Consider the following 17735-nt stretch of genomic DNA (forward strand, 5'->3'; position numbering starts at 1 on the left):
TGTGTGTGTTAATTTTGCTATAAATTGTTACTGGGTTTGGGAGTTGTGCAGAAAATTGAGTTGTCTCATGTGGAGTGAGGAAGAAAATTGCAGTTCTCCATTCTAGAACACTCCATTTGAATGGGCTTAATTGAATTGGGTCTAATTATAAGCTCACTTAAAACACAAATCGACATTCAGATCTTCCAGTATCCCCGGAAGACTAGCGGGGAGCAAAGGCTACTCTTACTCTAGGGTAAATTTCTGCTGACTGAGTGCTCAGATAAGACAGGGTGGTTCAGGATGTCACTTCTGAGCAGAGAGCTTTAATAATGGCCTGGAGGAGACTTGTCATGACATGGCACCTTCAGCTTGCTGTCAGGTGCCCAGTGGATGAAATAAGCAGAATTTCTGTATGGCTGAGCTTAAACATGCATGCGGCTTCATTCCTATCAAAAAATGCTGCAATGATCTATGTGCTTTTTTTCTGCTCTATAACTCATTGGAGTGTCACCAGATTCCTACAAAGAACTTTGACCATTATAGATGAATTGGGAAAGTCTGACAGGAGGTGTCTGACCTCCTCAAGACTCTGTGCTGCTTCCCCCTGACCATCAGCCCTCAATAATTCAAGCTAATATTTTTAGTTGTCTTATCATTAGCTATCAATACGTAGCACTCCTGCTTCTCTTGACAAAATGTCACTTAACTCTTCCACCGCTAGAGTTGTTAAAGCGCAAAACCACGTGCCAAACGCCATTACCTTTTTATGTATCGCACTGACGGCGCTACATAAGACTGTTCGAGTGGGGGCGCAAGATCGCTTTGAAACGGGATAAAAAGAATTGGGCTTAACGATGGGCTGCTTTATCCCAAGACGTTGAGATATAGTTTTATTTCACACCTGCAAAAGGTAAAACCAGCGGTATGAATTGTTCCCCCACATATTCTCCACTTCACAAAAACCTACCGGACACGCACTACAAAAGCAATCAGAGGGTAAGTGTCGATCCATTTAAGTAGAGGTGATCCTGCCTTCACTATTTACTGCTCCACTTTAACTATGTATTAGTTGCCACTAACAAATACTCTCAATATCAAAGTAAAAACTGCAGAATATCCCAATGTGAAAGCACATGCAGAAAATAGTCAATCACCTTTGTACCAGTTTCATCTCAGACCCCGCTGTAGTTTTTATATAGGAATAAGCCGCAGTTAAAATGAGTTCCGTTAAAACACGGAAACGTGTTTCTGTAGGCCCACGTAATATTAGGCATATGGATTTCACTGAAATGAATATACAAGAGCAGTAGATCTCATTTAACTGCTGGTGACTATCTGATGGATTTGTGGGCTACGTGAAAGGCAATTTTGGAATCCAGTTTCGTGGGTTGGCTCTCATTCAGTAAGAAGATGGTCAAACATTTAATTGTTGTTGCTATTAATGCAGGCTTACGTTATTCTCTTAATTCTCTTACGTTTCTGTTAAACATTAAATGAAGATGGGTAATGTGCAGAAAAAAATCCACTCTATCATGAGCCGGATAAGCTTATTTTTATATTTCCAAATGATGCCTTGGGAAATCGCGGTTTCTTTGGAGCGACGGTCTCTCTCCAACTTAATGGTGCGCTTCTCTGACTTTTGCGTGATTCGCATTAGCGGATCAGCCCCGTGGACACCGCTCCGCTTATCGTTTACAGCGCCGCCCTTTGCCGAGTGTAAATCCGCTGCATCCGGCTATTAAACATTCATCTTAACGCCCAAAATCGCCCGCATTTCAGTAGCGACGTGGCGGCATCACTGCACATGATTACTTAAGTGTGATTTAAGAGGAGACCCGTGGTTTAATAAATGATTCATTCTGTAAGCCGTTAAAGATGTTAAAGGCGTTAAGTTTATCAGAGACATTTCATACGGCTGGGTTGTGCTGTCTCCCCCTGAAATTTGCGTACCCGACGCTTGTAGTTCAGCCTGTCATACCTCAGGTTACACATATTTTGGTAGCGAAAACCGCAAATCCCATAGAAGCTCCTCATTTGCCAGTCTTCTTTATGCAAACTTTGCAGTACTTTCATGCTGGAACATCTCTGTCAACTCATTGTTCACAATTCCGCCTTTTCTCCTACCTAAGCACTTAAGTGGAACCTCTTGAGATAATCAAGTACTATTGCTCCATACCGATTATGCTGGGGGATTGGAAAGGGCTGGTGTTTTAGCTAGCCTGTCAGGGCTTGTCTGATCCAGGGAACCCAAGTGCTTTATGTCCTGGCTGGGAATGAATACCTACTGTGTGCCTGTCTTTGTTTACAGAGAAGGAGCCGTTGACATCCAAAATTCAGCCGTTGTGTGGTGCGTGATCTTTAAGGTTCTTAACCTTGTACTTTACACATTCATGGGAAGTGGACATGGAAATCTAGGCTAATTAAACCATGTTAAACCAAGGCTTTGTGGAGAAACCCCAAAAGAGTTTAAGAGGAGTGCTGGGCATTGTCAGAAATGTGGTGTCATGCCTGTGTTCCCGTTAGCTAGTCCTGAACAATTGATTGCGGACAGTGGCTTTATGGAATAGAGGGCTGGGCCCATTATGAGTCTTTATACTGCTTGTAAATTTGATGGGCGGCCAGCAGGGGCAGCAGAGCCTCTTACTGATCATGCGATTTAGTTACAGTATTACTATTTCAGCTGCATTTTATAGTAATTGAAGATGCTTCAGGGAATCGTTTCTGCTGTCAGATAGCAGTGTCACTGAAATTTAGAGGTAATAAATGCATGGACAAGCTATTCTGAACCATTCATAAATAGAATTTTTCTGACCTTATCTATATTCCATCTATCCATTTTCTTTATGTGCTTGTCCTATGTAGAATCTCGGGGGTCTGGAGCCAATCCCAGAAGCTACGGGTGCAAGAATGGGACTAACCCAGGACAGGGTGGCAATCCTTAGCTGTACAATTAACTTGCATGTTATTAAGTTAGGGTTTTATTGGTGAGGGTTAGGGTCTTGCATTGATGCTTCTGCTTGGATGCAGAAGCCACCTAGTTTAAGTCCGAGTGAGTAACTCTGAGTTATGTAAGGGCTGCTAACATCATTTGCCCTAGCAGGAAGGTCTGTGATATTCAGTCCCAATTTCATTCGTGCAAAGCTTATCTTGAAGTTCTAATATTTTTGATGATGACTACTGCAAGTATAAGTCAACAGAGAATCAGAATCCGGAAATGTTATTGATCCCAGAGGAAATTGATTAAGAGTTACTGTAATTAAAATGCTGTTCTTGAGCAACCGTTGTGGTATATTCATATATTCACTACCAGTCAAAAATTTTTGAACATGCTGAGATTTTCTATATTTGCAAGATACTCCATCCATCCATCCATCCATCCATCCATCCATCCATCCATCCATCCATCCATCTATCCATCCATCCATCCATCCATCCATTATCCGAAATCGGGTCGTGGGGGCAGCAGTCTCAGCAAGGAAACCCAGACTTCCCTCTCCCTGGCCACTTCATCCAGTTCCTCCAGGGGAATCCTGAGGTGTTCCCAGGCCAGCCGAGAGACATACTCCCTCCATCGTGTCCTGGGTCTTCCCCGGGGCCTTCTCCCAGTGAGACATGCCCGGAACACCTTACCAGGGAGATACTGCAAGATACTAACTTAACATTTACTAAAAATACACTCAATATTCTTTGCTAACAAATATATTTACAGTATGTTCACCATTTGAGTACCTTTATTAGGAAGATAATGTCATATCTTTGATTAATCAAAGTAGCCTCCTGTAGCAGTTATAGCAGCAGAGAAAATTTGGGGCAGTCTTTCTATCAGGGACATTAAATACTGCTCTGTTTCATGGGATGAAAGAGTTAACTAGTGCATTTAAAGTTAAAGGACAGCCTAGAATTTGACTACGCCATCATCACACAACCAGTTAATTAGATTTCAGACATGCATTCTTACGTACTTTTTCATGTTATAAAGGAAACTTGTTTTATTTGACTTGGAACTCAAACACTTCTTAACTTGACCAACTTGGAAATCGAACGGGTCTATTGAATTTTTTTTGACTTGTACCTCAATCACAATGTTGAACTCGACCATTCCTGCTAAAATTGGTATTGGTTGAAACTCGATCGACTCTACCTATTCAAACCATGAATGGGTTGGTTGAGAAAATCCAACCACAACCCGACGGAAAACTCAGAACACATAAAACAAACCAGACCTGCTAAAACTTGTATGGACTGAGATGCGTCGCTGATGGGCTGAAATGAAGGCAAATGGACCAACTGGGATGCTGATGCCTTTGAATCGCCGTCAGTCTCGCAGTACCTCTCTCAACCAAGTACGACGTGCGAAAGCTGTGTTCCTGTGTTCGGTGTGAATGTTTTGTGCTTTATCTGCAGTGCATTTAGTGATGCAGTGATCATGGCCCCTAATAAAGCAAGCAGTGATGGCAGCAAACCAAAGACAAAAGTAGTGAGAGTAACTGTAGAACTTAAAAAGGAAACTATAGTGAGACTTGAGGTAGATAAGTTTAAATAGGCAATCATTTGGTGGTCTTGAATGGATTAAATTCATTTACATTATTTCTTATGCGGAAATTCGACTTGGAACTCGACCAAATCACAACTCGACAGGCCTTTTGCAACGAATTAAGTTTGTGTTTGAAAATATTTCAATTTGAAAATTGAAAATCTATGAAATAAGTGGAAAAGTGGTAAAAACCTGTAGAATGCAAAAAACGTGGTAATGTTGGGAACATAAGAAGCACAGCCTGCCTGCTGAGAATTCGTCACTTATTTAAACCAACTGCTAAAGATACGACAGATAAGACCTAATTAATAATGCATCTGTCAAGTTACATGATTCTGTAGTTCGAGCAAGAGAAAATGCTGGTAAATCAAAGGTAAATCCAGAGGCGCTGGACCAGGGACTCTGCAGTGACCAGAGGAGAGAAATGCAGTTCCCCTACTGCCGCGATGTTCAAACACAGAGCGACATCTGACATAGGCAGTGTTGGGCTGTATGTAGACAGACAGCTGCTGAAAGGATAAAATGGAAGGTTTAAGAAAGGCCTACAGACCTGCAGGCCTATAAATAAGGGCTGCAGTACAGACGCTTATGAACACATGCAGGCAACTGACATGGTTGTTATAGGCACCTGGCAACACACCTTGTGTAATATTGCTTTCATTCAGAATTTTTCACTACTTACATACTTACTTACTCATGCCAATGATAAGAGATTCATTACCTCAGTAAAACTATTCAGGAGAAACTTCAGGTCTGTTACGTGTTTTACCGGATATAAGTGTAGAGGGCCGTGGTGACATTTTGAAGAGGTTCTCCTATGATTATTGCTTTTTTCACACATTTCCAATTTAGCCAGCCTTTTACAGGAGGCAAGCATAAGTTGTGGGATGTGGTGCATGATTTGTCATAATTATGAGTGGTTGATCGGACACTAAATGCCCTTAGATGGGCGGGGAGGTGATTTGTGTCGATGTTCTGCAGTGGTTCTGTCGTCAAAGAGAGACCACGTGGAAATCATTCTGTGACCATCAGAGATGCTCTTGCCTGTGAGAAGAAAGTAAAACTAGCTCTGCTGTTGTATATAGACTTCACAGGAAGTGAAATTGACCCCCGTCTTTTTGTTGCAAATTTCCATTTTTTTTAGAAATGTGGGAAATCCGACAGGCACATGTCATCTTGCACTTTGAAGACCCTTCTCCTCTTTTCATTAGTAGACTGCAGGCTCCCTTGCAGCCTTGGCCAGGATTAGTAGGCCAAAGATGGATGGATGGATGATTTCAACTTTTTTTTTTTCCTTGCACGCTCAGTTGCACATCACTGACACTGCACCCTCAGTGGGCCCAAGTGCCCTGGCTGTGTGCACATCTTGTGCCAGGCATCGATCTTCCTGTCTGTGCCTTTATTACCGCTCTCTGTCAGCGGAGATGTTTTTACACCGTGTCGCACAGCACGGCCAGGCACCTCTTCCCCATCCCTGTTTCTGCCAGAACACATTTCTGCCTTTTCATTTGCCCCCGTTTGCAAAATAGACACCCTTGAAGGGGAACTTGTGACACTATTCATGTAGCATGGAAATTCACAAGTATTCATAGCTTCTGCTTCCAAGTAATAAACTGGACCCTGAGTCACTAAATGCTGTGGACGGGGGGGGAGAGGGGGTTGATTATTGCAACACAGCGGAGGCGGCGTGATTATGGTTGCATACAGTTTTTGGCCCCTGGCTGCGGCTATGATTTCAGCCAGTAGAGCCGCCCCCCCCCCCCCCCCCACTCTTCCATTGACCGTGTGCTGCTTGGCTCTGGTTCCTGCAGATGACCCAGTCCTTCCAGAACCAGACCTTTCAGGGAGTGGTGCAAGCTTCAGACTTACCATGTTAACTGGAACAAGGCATGTGAAATTTTCTCGGGATGTAACTTGTCTGCGCTTGGTGTGATGCTCTTAAGAGGGTGTCATGTTTTGTTATGTCATGTAGTTGTTGTTGACGTGTTTCCTGTTGACTAGCAGCAGTATCCCACAGCATCATGACATGTTTTCAGGCTATTTTAATTTCTCCATTGGGGGGGGGGGCGAGTCAATGGGTGAGGTCTGCTGCCCCCCCATCCTTTTCTTTCATCCTTTCCTCAGTGTCTTTCCCAATGGTCCCCGCTCTCATCCCCAGCAGCCCCCGTGGATCCCGCTGAGCGCTGTGGCAGTCCCCGGCGTGACAGCTGCTGTCGTCTCTGAAGATGGCACGGCTGTCTATTTGCATGTGTTTCTGCACCCCCCCCCTCCCCCCCCCATGTTTTCATTTCGGGCTGCTCTGATTCCCACTTCTGCTGGCAGACACTCCCTCTGTCCGGCTACACTGCCTTGCCTTTTGATCTTCCCCACTTTACATTTCTGAGCGGCGGACAAGCATAACATGTCATTTACAGGACCTTCTTTCGCTGCTGGAGACACTGTGATGTGATCCGCGCTGTCCCCGACTGTCTGTCTTACCATTGTCTTTTAATGAGCTTGATTGTAGATTGTAATTAGGGTACATCTCAGGGTCGGTAGGGGGTGGGTCACGCTTTAACCTGATAAAGACCAAGGATCAGGCAATACTGAGCAGGTGGAAGCGACCGAGAGAAGAAGGAAATTGTTTTTGAAGAAAATATCCTCAGCAAAAATCATAGCACCTGGAAAAACAGATGTTCAGATTTCTGATTTCTTGTTGCACAACTTAATCTGTTAAAATTGCTAAGAAATCTTTTTAATTTTAATAAAATTTTTCACATTTTTTGATTTTTTTTTTTCTGAGTGTGAAAGCGGCCTTGGAGACATTAATAACATGGGAGACATTAATAACATTAAAATAAGCTTCAACTGAGAGTAAAGTAAAGGTTTGCTTTTCCTGTCTGTGTTTGCTGACGCTCCAGCCGGCATAACGGCGTTAGTCCTGTTTACATGTGACTGCGGCGGCTGGTCGTGTCGTCTTTGTGAATTTCATGGCAGTGATGATGGCCTTTGAAGTGAAGCTGGAGGGATTACTTGGGGGGGGGGGGGGGGGGGGGGGCAATGAACTGGAGCTGAACCTCTGAGAGCAAGAGAGATGATAAAGGCAGAGAAGACTGGATGGAGGGGAGCAGCAAAGGACTGACATGGCTTTTATGCGGTCGATGCAGCGCTCTTCGTGTGGCACAAGTGACAGGAGTGTGTGTGTGTGTGTGTGTGTGGGGGGGATAGATGTACATTTCATTGTGGGGACCAAATGTCCCACAGTCAAAAAACTAAAAATGCCAAAAGACTTGCATTTTGTTTGGTTACTTATGGTTAAGGTTAGGGCTGGGTAGGGGTTAAGGTCGTCATGCTGAGATTAGAGTTTCCCCATAGAAATGAATGGTCCCCACAAAGATATAATTACGAACCTGTGTGTGTGTGAAATGTGTAGAAGCTGTACCTGAAAGCCCTGGCTCGTTTGCTTTCATCTCCTTTTCAGCTATAATTATAATTAAGAAAGGAACTTGCTTCAGGTCAGTTACGGATGTGTTAATGCAGCTGAGAGAGGGTAGATAGATCTGTCATGAGTGTAAAGACTGCCTGAGCCTTTCACTGTTTGCGGACGCCTGTGTGCCTGCTCTTAGCTGGCTTCTCTTTGAATAACTGGGATTAAGAGCTGGAGTCTTAGGTTAGACAGCTCATCCAGTCAGTCTCAGTATTCTTTATGTGTCCTCTGAAGGCAGATACCTTCACAAAAGAGCATCAGTCCCTTAATGTCCCTTCTGAGTTAATCGTCAGCCGGTTTCCAGTGCATCTAAAGAAAATGACTCGTCTTTGTGTGAGGAACATCTTCAGACTCTTCTCCTCATGCATATTTTCATCTGTCAGTTGCTGATGTGTTTTTTTCTTATTACACGTGACATTCTCTCCACAGTGAATAGAGGAAAACTGCATATATATTTTGTTGCTGGATTTTGGCTGTCAAGTGATAAAAACTGTTTTGCTGCGTGTCTCTACAATGGGGTTGTAGTTTTGATGTTGCTGACATTTACGGATAGGAAAGATGGCAGAGGAATACCTTACCCAATGTGATGGGGGGCTCCTGGGGGATCTGTGACTCCAGCCGGCGAACAGGTGGCCGGGGCCTTGTGGCAGCACCCCGGGGTAGCGGGCACCTGTTGGGGTCTCAGGATATTTTTTGGACGGCTGCCAACCACACGGCCTTCAAGCCACGCCCCAGGGACCAACTGCGCGGTCTTCGAACCACGCCCCCGCGACGAACCGCACGGCCTTCGAGCCGCGCCCAGCGACCAACCGCACGGTCTTCGAGCCACGCCCCCGCGACGAACCGCACGGCCTTCGAGCCACGCCCCAGCGACCAACCGCACGGCCTTCGAGCCACGCCCCAGGGGACCAACCGCGCGGCCTTCGAGCCACGCCCCAGCGACCAACCGCACGGCCTTCGAGCCACGCCCCAGCGACCAACCGCGCGGCCTTCGAGCCACGCCCCAGCGACCAACCGCGCGGTCTTCGAGCCACGCCCCAGCGACCAACCGCACGGCCTTCGAGCCACGCCCCAGCGACCAACCGCACGGCCTTCGAGCCACGCCCCAGCGACCAACCGCACGGCCTTCGAGCCACGCCCCAGGACCAACCGCACGGCCTTCGAGCCACGCCCCAGCGACCAACCGCACGGGCCTTCGAGCCACGCCCCAGCGACCAACCGCACGGCCTTCGAGCCACGCCCCAGCGACCAACCGCACGGCCTTCGAGCCACGCCCCAGCGACCAACCGCACGGCCTTCGAGCCACGCCCCAGCGACCAACCGCACGGCCTTTGAGCCACGCCCCAGCGACCAACCGCACGGCCTTCGAGCCACGCCCCAGCGACCAACCGCACGGCCTTCGAGCCACGCCCCAGCGACCAACCGCACGGCCTTCGAGCCACGCCCCAGCGACCAACCGCACGGCCTTCGAGCCACGCCCCAGCGACCAACCGCACGGTCTTCGAGCCACGCCCCAGCGACCAACCGCACGGCCTTCGAGCCACGCCCCAGCGACCAACCGCGCGGCCTTCGAGCCACGCCCCAGCGACCAACCGCACGGCCTTCGAGCCACGCCCCAGCGACCAACCGCACGGCCTTCGAGCCACGCCCCAGGGGACCAACCGCAACGGCCTTCGAGCCACGCCCCAGCGACCAACCGCACGGCCTTCGAGCCACGCCCCAGCGACCAACCGCACGGCCTTCGAGCCACGCCCCAGCGACCAACCGCACGGCCTTCGAGCCACGCCCCAGCGACCAACCGCACGGCCTTCGAGCCACGCCCCAGCGACCAACCGCACGGCCTTCGAGCCACGCCCCAGCGACCAACCGCACGGCCTTCGAGCCACGCCCCCAGCGACCAACCGCACGGCCTTCGAGCCACGCCCCAGCGACCAACCGCACGGTCTTCGAGCCACGCCCCAGCAACCAACTCGAAAGTTCAGGGGATGTCACTCATCACATTACTAACTGAAACGCTGTTGGCTGTTATTATGACATTCACCGAACCTTGCCATAGCTCCCCCCAGATACTTTACCATTTCCTTCTTTGCCTCCCTCACTGTTCTCTCATTTCTCCGCTTTAGGAAGAGCGAGGACATCGGAAATCGCCTCCGGCTGCCCCGGAATTCCCCTGCCATCCTGTGCTGTTGTATTTAAACCCTGCCACACCGGCAGGTGTGGAAAAACTAGGTATTTTAATGGCACAGATGGTGAGGATGTGAATGGAGAGGCTCTTTGGCCATGTAAGGTCACAATAACATGGAATTTGTTTCGGTGTGATGCTTGCAGTGACGTAGAACAAACGAGAGAACAGTGCAACATGGACAGCAGTCACCACACAAACCTACTAATGAGTAAATTACTTAATAGTCGTCCCTGTTCCGGTCCCTTCCATGTTGTTTCATTCAGCAATGCAGAGACATTTTGGTCATAAGTGGGAGTTTTTTTTTTTTTTAAGTTGACCAGTCTACAATGACTGTTTCACTGCGGAAAATGTCAGGTTGTTGCTGTCTCTCTTTCACAGGCGGGGTCACCTTCCATGACACACCTCCGGAATCCCCTTCCCCGGGGAAGATTTGACCTTCCTGACAGGCCAGCAGTCATAGGGGCTGCAGTTTCATGCTTGATGATCAGTATTGGCCCAATTCTGGATCATCTGAAAGGAATTCTGCTGTACAGTCGCCTGGTTCCCCGTGCACAGAGGCACGTTAATGTGGTGACAAGGTCCCTGGGCTGTTTGCAGGACTTTTATCGGTTACGAAAATGAAAACGCGGAAACATTTTTGTAAAGAAATTAACATGAAAATGAAATTAAAAAAACAACTAAATGAAAACTATAAATATTTCTTCTGAAATCAACAGTAATCAAAAGTCTTCAGGTGTTTTCCCGCTGTTCCCAGTTTGCTTCCTTTACGCTGTGTGGCCACAGATTCTCCAGGTTTTGTCTTCCTGCTATGAATATAACACTACACAGTGTGTCTTTACATTATGAGTGCTGTAATTTGGGAAATCCCCGCTTAATACACTGAAAGTGTTTTATAATGGCAGGGGGAAATAATTAACAAGCTGGAAGTTTGTCTTGGCCGAGCCTTTCCTACTGCATGCATAGCAAAATTAATGCTTTAATAACACTGCAATCCCTGGCCCCGCCCCCCGGCTGGGATTCAGGAAGGTCTTTATCTGGGAGCTTTAAATCTATTGCAGTTTCTGATCCAGCTCCAACGGCAGTCCTGGGTGTTTGTGGGGAGTCAGGGGGAGGCACACAGCATAGAGTGAGTGAGTGGGTGGGTAAGTTGGGGAGGGGGGGTGCATCTACCACGGAACCACAGCTTGTGAGCGAGAGGGAGAGAGACGGAGGGAGAGACAGGGAGATGATCTCTCCAGCTAGGGAGGCAGGCAGAGGACATCTCCAACTGAAATGCAAACAGTGAGAGGAGGGAGTAGGAAAAACGAAAGGGGGAGGAACAGAGGATTCAGGAGGAGAGAGAGAGAGGGGGAACGAGCGTGAGACGGAGAGAAGGGGAGTGGGACGAAGAGGAGAGCAGCGTGGGGTAGTGCTGCACTCAGGAGATAAGAGGACCTCGCTGAAAACAACAGTGTGCTTCCTCACGCCTGGGACCCCAGGAGAAGGGAGGAGGAGGAGGAAGAGAAGGTGTGCTGTTACTCAACAGTGGAACATCTGCCCCCCCCCCCCTTGTTAGAGAAGACCAGAGACTCGGCTGTGCTGAGTCTTCCACAGGGAGGTGCTGGGGCGTCGAGAGGCACGACAGCTTGGGCACAGAGGGGCCGACTCCGGAGTGTCCAAGGCGGGGGAGGGGTTCCGTCATTCCAGGGAGGGTTGGGAGCAAAACGGGGGGGTCCTGAGCACCGACGGAGAGGAGGGGACCCGCTGGAGCCAGCCACATACCGAGCTCTGCCACCTTCTCACCGGGACACTGCGTTTTTGTAGGGGGCCGGCTATGGACGACACGCTCACCTGCAGCCCCGCCTCCTTCTCGCAGGTGTTTGGCCGCCAGGGACAGCTCATGCAGGCCAGTGAGTATCTCTCGCCCTTTTTTTTACCCCCCGAAAGTGACACCCTGCCTAGACTTATCAGGAATGAACCTGGGAGGTCGTTCTCATCCCCCTGGCTTGAGGATGGTCTGCCAGGGCTGGAATGCTGGGATTCCCTTCAGCTCCGGGTTTGAAGAACAAAGGTTCCGGCAGGCAGGGGCTTGAGTTGTGAGTCCAAAGCGAGCGGGAGGGGCTGGATGTTCTGATCGGGTCGCCGTGGTACCGCTGTGTCCTTCAGGCCCGTGAAATAAGATTATCTATCTGAACAAGAGCTTTTGTGCCAGGACTCATTACCTCATCGATGCTTAATCTTCTCGCCGGCCATCCTCGACCCGCACGTGGAGGCGCTGTGCGGATTTTGGCCTCAGGGTTCAGCCTTGCCGTTTATGGGGCTGATTTATCCAAAGTCGGAGTGGATAAATTTAGCTGGACCGGTCTGGCAGACAGTACATCCTAGCGTCCATTTTTTGCGGTTTCATGTTTGATGACCTTGCCTTTGAATAACGACTTTGAAGTAAATCGATGTTGCAATGCCATGTAACACAGTGTAAGTTGAGCTCGGATATGACCGACTAGCACCTGCTAACGTTTGTGTAAGAAATGCCTTCTGAAGAAGGCACACCGTGTTTGCAGACTGTAACACTGTAACCATCACCATGATGAGGTCCTCTTAGCAGGAGCCCAAACAAGAACTTTTACCCAGCGGTCAGCGTTTCTGCTGACTAGCGTTGGATGTTACATGTGATAGCATGACGTGACAGGAGCTGAAAGGCATTTGTGGTGTGTTTCGCTGGGTCATACCTTCATGTTACTTATGGACTGGAGGTCTTCCCTACATTCCTTCTCCTCTAGCCATGTATCCCACGATCGTCATAAACGATACAGCACTGTTTGGGGGGGAGAGTTGGAGAAATTCTATTCAATCCAGCGACCTTGTCAAAATTTGCAGGAGATCGATGCTTACTGTGCTCTCCCCAGAATGCCATTGGTTGGCCTGTCTGTTGTACATGTTGAAGTGCGTGTGTCTGTGTGTCTGTGTGTGTGTGTGTTGATACCTGACAAGCATTTCTAGATGTGAAGTATGCAAAAAACGCAACAGGAAGAATTCCTCCTCAAAGATTTTTTTAAAATAAATAATGCTCTTTGTCTGAATATTTCAGAGCCTCATTAGTACCATCGTTGGGTATGCAGGATAAGCATCGCTGCTTTCCGCCTGCGACACGATCAGTATTAAAATTCTAGATTTGGCTTTGAGAAGCTAGGAGCCTCCATCGAGAAACATCTGAATTCGGGGATGAGATGATCCGTCTCTCAGAAAGCACCAGAACGGATGTTTAAAGCTGCCGTGGGCCTCTTATGTTTTTAAAACTTCCTCCCAAACATCATCAGGGATTCAGAGGTCAGCATACAGCGGGTGGGTGTCTCTGTTGGTGTCCATTCAGGTTCAGCCTGAAAGCTTTTCAGAACGTCATGTTCGAGACACCAGACATTCATACGTAGTGCTTTTTTCCCTCTCAAACGGAGAGGTTGTCTCCTGTAAATTGTTAGAAGGATGCTGAGCTATTTTTGACTTTGCTTGCTTTCACTGTGCCTCGTTCATTTAATTCATGTTTTATTTAACCCCCCCGGCTGCCTGAGCGAGGCCGGCAATAAACATCCAGCCCTTTCTAACATGTACCTCCCCCGGCTCAGAGGGAGGTCCGTACACTGACGAGATAAAAACTCGTTACTACATCTGGCTCAATGACTTGCCGGGAGACAACAATGATAATAATGGAACGATTTTGGTTTTAAACCGATCACCGTGTCCCACAGTCCCTTTTATCCTGAGAAACGTTTATTCTTTGGTGTAGATTCCACAGGAGAAGCCTACATTTCCTGTAGGACATATTTCTCCTGCTGCAGTCCCAATGTTCTGCTCAAAGATGACAAAGCTTCTCAGGGTGACTTACCTAAGTTCGCTGGTCAGATAAACCTTGGTGCTGACAGGCCATTGGAGTTCTCAGAATAGCTCAGTCGCAGGCCTGTTCTGTGCTGCTTCGGAGGCTCGACGTGGCCAGCTTCAGAACGGAAGTGCGACGAGCCAGTAGCCTGTCACTTATAACCTGTGCATCAGGGCAGTTTATTACCATCGGCTGCCTTTAGTCCTTTCCTGCCAAAAATCCTGCACATTGTAACTGTGTCCTTGAGCCCCTTCCATGGGTTTTGATCTTATGTTGTGAGTTCGCAGTGAGTTTGCGGAGTTGTCCTGCGGGCCACGCACCCCCCCCCCCTTAGTGGGGCTGGTATGACACATTACATTTGGAGGCTCTTTTGCATTTCCACAGCAAATTATTTCCACTTGGGTGGAAATAAACCCTCGGCATTTGCTTCTACACACTGACGTGAGATGCGTTTATGACTGCAGAAAAAGAGAGTGAGTTTTACATGTGACCTCACAATGGAGCAGGAAGAGAGGAAAGCCCAAGATTGTCAGTGGTGATTTGTAGTACTGTTTTTGAACAGAAGTCTATCTGAAAAACGGTAGCTTTCTGTCAGGAAGGCTGTCCCCAGGGCACCGAGACAGCCATGGAGGTTAAAACGGAGTCTTCGTTAATGAGGGCATGTTTTATTCATGCCTACATGTGTACCCTGGCTTTTAGTAGGGTGGCAAGACACATACAAAGAGAGGCCTCACTGTAGGACGGGTGATTGGAGAGTGACGGAATGTGAGGATCGCTTGCGTGCAGACTGCGTTACGTGTGAGGGCATTTGCGGGGCGTGTGTTGGGTTACTGCTGGTGTTACTGCAGGTGATATCAGAGTATAAAATGAGGTTTAATGACATTTATTCTCAGTGAAAAGTGTGATGTATGTTTTTTGCCCTTTCATGTTGGGTCTCACACAGGTTTTTCTTTTAAAAACTCAAAAATATACCTGTTTTTTTTCCCCGATATATGCTCTTTTGGTTTCCAGTCCCAGGGCAGCGGGATTCTCAGGCTTCTCTGGCTCTGTAATGACCCGGCATTTGCTGGGTTGGCACATGAAGGGGTAGCAGGTGGCAAAGTGATCGGGGCCGTGACCTCATAACCTTACGTCTCGAGTCCCAGGGAGCTTCACTACCTAAATTATCCTTGCAAAAATGAATGAAGGTTGGTGTTCTTGCACTGACCGTTGACCTTGACTAGAAGGCATCTGTATGAAGGATAGAGTAGGATAAGTCTGTAGTCACCCTAAGTGACTTGACAAACACCTCTGTGGCCTCCATTGCCCTGATCGCGCCACCCCAACCTTCATCTTATCATCTGCAGTTGACCGCTCATAACAGTGGCTTCACACCCATCTGGCCATGCAGCACGAGGCCCGAACACTGATTCCAGTTTCCCGTTAGCAGTCTTCCTCACGTCTCATTAACGCCGCCTTGGCCAGTTGTCTGAGATGTATGTAATTTGACACTCTTATCTTTGGGGCCGTTGCTCAGGATGGAGGAAGGCGCCAAGATGACTCTGATTAAACTCACACACCTACTTGGTGCCTTTATCCAAAGTGACTTTAATGACTTAATAATTTTCCACTTGGGTGACTTGCTGGGTCTTGTGCCGCCTGGCTCCGGGTTCGAGTGTTTTGCATCTGAGAGCTTATGCATCCTCCTTGTTCTTGTATGGGTGTCTTCTGGGTGCTCAGGGATTCCTCTGGCATCTCAGAGAATCAGAAGTTCTAAATTGTCCATCGGGTGTGACTGTGTGTGTGTGTGTGTGTGTGTGTGTGCGCTCACGCACGCCCGCTCTGACTTTTGTGACCTTGAGTGGATAAGCAGCTGCTGAAAACTTACCGTAAAAGTGTCACGGTGAAAAATTGTAAACGTTTATATAAATTCTTTCAATTCATGACACATGATTTTTTTTTTAAACACTTGGCCATTTGCAATATAGTTAGGAGGACCTAAGACTGCAGAACCAGCTGTGGCTAATTGGTAGCTAGCTTAAGGTTCTTTGAATCTTTTTTTATTCAGTTGAGTAAAATTCTGGTTCTTGATCAAACATTGATTGTCGCGGACGGGAACGGTGGGGGCGGGACCAATGCCTTAACTCTCTTTGGGTGTCTTGTGGTGTGGGGAGGCAAAAATGACCATGAAGAAGATGCAATGGACTAGATAGTGGTGGGCGTATGAGGGCGTAGCAAAAGCGGCATGATTGACTCTCCTGGGGGCTCATGTTTGTGTTTAGACTTGGGTCTTCACAGACAGGAAGTCGGTAGTTCTACTCCTAATTGGCAGGAAGTGTGTACAGAATTCTGGTGCTGTGTGTGTATTTGCAAGCAAGGCACTGGGGAGAACCACACGTGGGATTGTTCCCAGCAGATAACCGTACCTCTCTTCCAGGAACACGACCGTTTACTTGTTCCCAGCAGTTACACAGAGATCAGCGAGAAAGTCTGAAAAACACCGTCTCCTGGTTTTTGAACCAGAAAGACGCCGATTTCCTTAACGTAAGCTCTTTCCCCACCTCATCTCTGGATTTATGTGTCTCGTATCCATTCGCCCCAAATGAACACTAGGCAAACACACAGTAAATACTTAATGCGCCCTGTGTGGTACGTAAACGCTTTGCTTGCGCACGTGAGAGCATCGGGGAGCACGTCGCCAAAGACGAGCAAGCCGAGTCCATGCCAGGGCTGAAGGCCGTAGCGGATCAGCTCAGATTCGCCCTGCCAGGTGTTAGCGTGAGCATCGCTCTGTAATAGGGCCCCAGCCTGGGTAGCCAGAGGGATTACACAGTGCGAGGCTGCTGTCCCCGGGAGAAACAGATGTTTGGCATTGGGGGTGGTGAAAATAAAGGACTCCTAGCCCTGCTCTAACGGGATTACCCCCCTCCAGGCGGTTATCCAGGTCTCCAGTGTCGTTATGCACCTGCCCAAAGGTTATTACATTGCTGCAGATGGTCTGATTTCTGATTTTGCCGCTTTTGTCCAATGGAAGCCATAGAGTTACCATTCTACTGATGGGATTTAATGGCCTTGGGGAAAGAGGGAGCTCGGGGTGAGCGCCGACCCGTTACGCCCTTAGTGATCATTTCATTGGCGATTTTATGTAATATTGAAGCCATCTGTGAGCTGGGCTCCCGCTTCGAATGATTTAGCTGAGGCAGTCAGCCAAGCTAGTAATCAATCAGTAATCAGGTCTTTTCTGAGGAAAAGGCAAATTTCGATACGAGGAATATTCCAGACTGAACTCAAGCACTAAATATTATTTTGGTGTGTAACCCCAACTGCCAAACATTTGTACGTATCAAATATGTACATATAAGTTCAATATTTTTATTCAAGATGATCACTTGACAAGCCCTGTCGGGGGGGGGGGGGGGGGGGTGGATGTGGCCCTATCAAGCTGGATTTGTAACCCTCCATTTCCTTTGGCACTGAAAAACCCTGATGTGGCGGAAAGTGCGGCCTGCACTCTCGCAGGCTGATTTCCTGTGGGATCCTGCATCCAGCCCCTGGCCCACATGATTTGCAAGCCCTTCATACTTCACCTACCACCGAGTTCTTCCCACATCCTGCAGACTCATCTCTGCCGGGGGAATCTGTCGCCGATGTCAGGAACCGCGTGTCCGGGCCACTGGGGACAGAGATGGCAGGATTCTGCTGAAAAGGTTCACCTCTAAATTTGGTTGGGTGAGCTGAG

General features: G+C 48.2%; 1 protein-coding gene and 1 long non-coding RNA gene across 4 annotated transcripts in view; both read left to right on the forward strand.

Moving 5' to 3' along the window:
• Window positions 1–495: 495 nt before the first annotated feature.
• LOC125747853 (uncharacterized) lies at window positions 496–10794 on the forward strand. The gene is made up of 3 exons (XR_007399384.1): window positions 496–978; window positions 10106–10211; window positions 10546–10794. It is a non-coding gene; the product is annotated as an uncharacterized LOC125747853 (long non-coding RNA).
• A 1111-nt stretch (window positions 10795–11905) lies between these two features.
• The window catches only part of kaznb (kazrin, periplakin interacting protein b), a 114323-nt gene continuing 108493 nt past the window's right edge, over window positions 11906–17735 (forward strand). For 2 of the 3 annotated variants that reach the window (XM_049022226.1, XM_049022224.1), the window contains exon 1: window positions 11906–12056. In XM_049022226.1, the coding sequence (XP_048878183.1) occupies window positions 11981–12056 (76 nt within the window). In that variant the 5' untranslated portion in view covers window positions 11906–11980. The remainder of the gene's footprint in view (window positions 12057–17735) is intronic. The other variant, XM_049022223.1, reaches the window with a different exon arrangement.

The sequence above is a fragment of the Brienomyrus brachyistius genome, chromosome 8, assembly GCF_023856365.1.
Source record: "Brienomyrus brachyistius isolate T26 chromosome 8, BBRACH_0.4, whole genome shotgun sequence".
NCBI lineage: Eukaryota > Metazoa > Chordata > Actinopteri > Osteoglossiformes > Mormyridae > Brienomyrus > Brienomyrus brachyistius.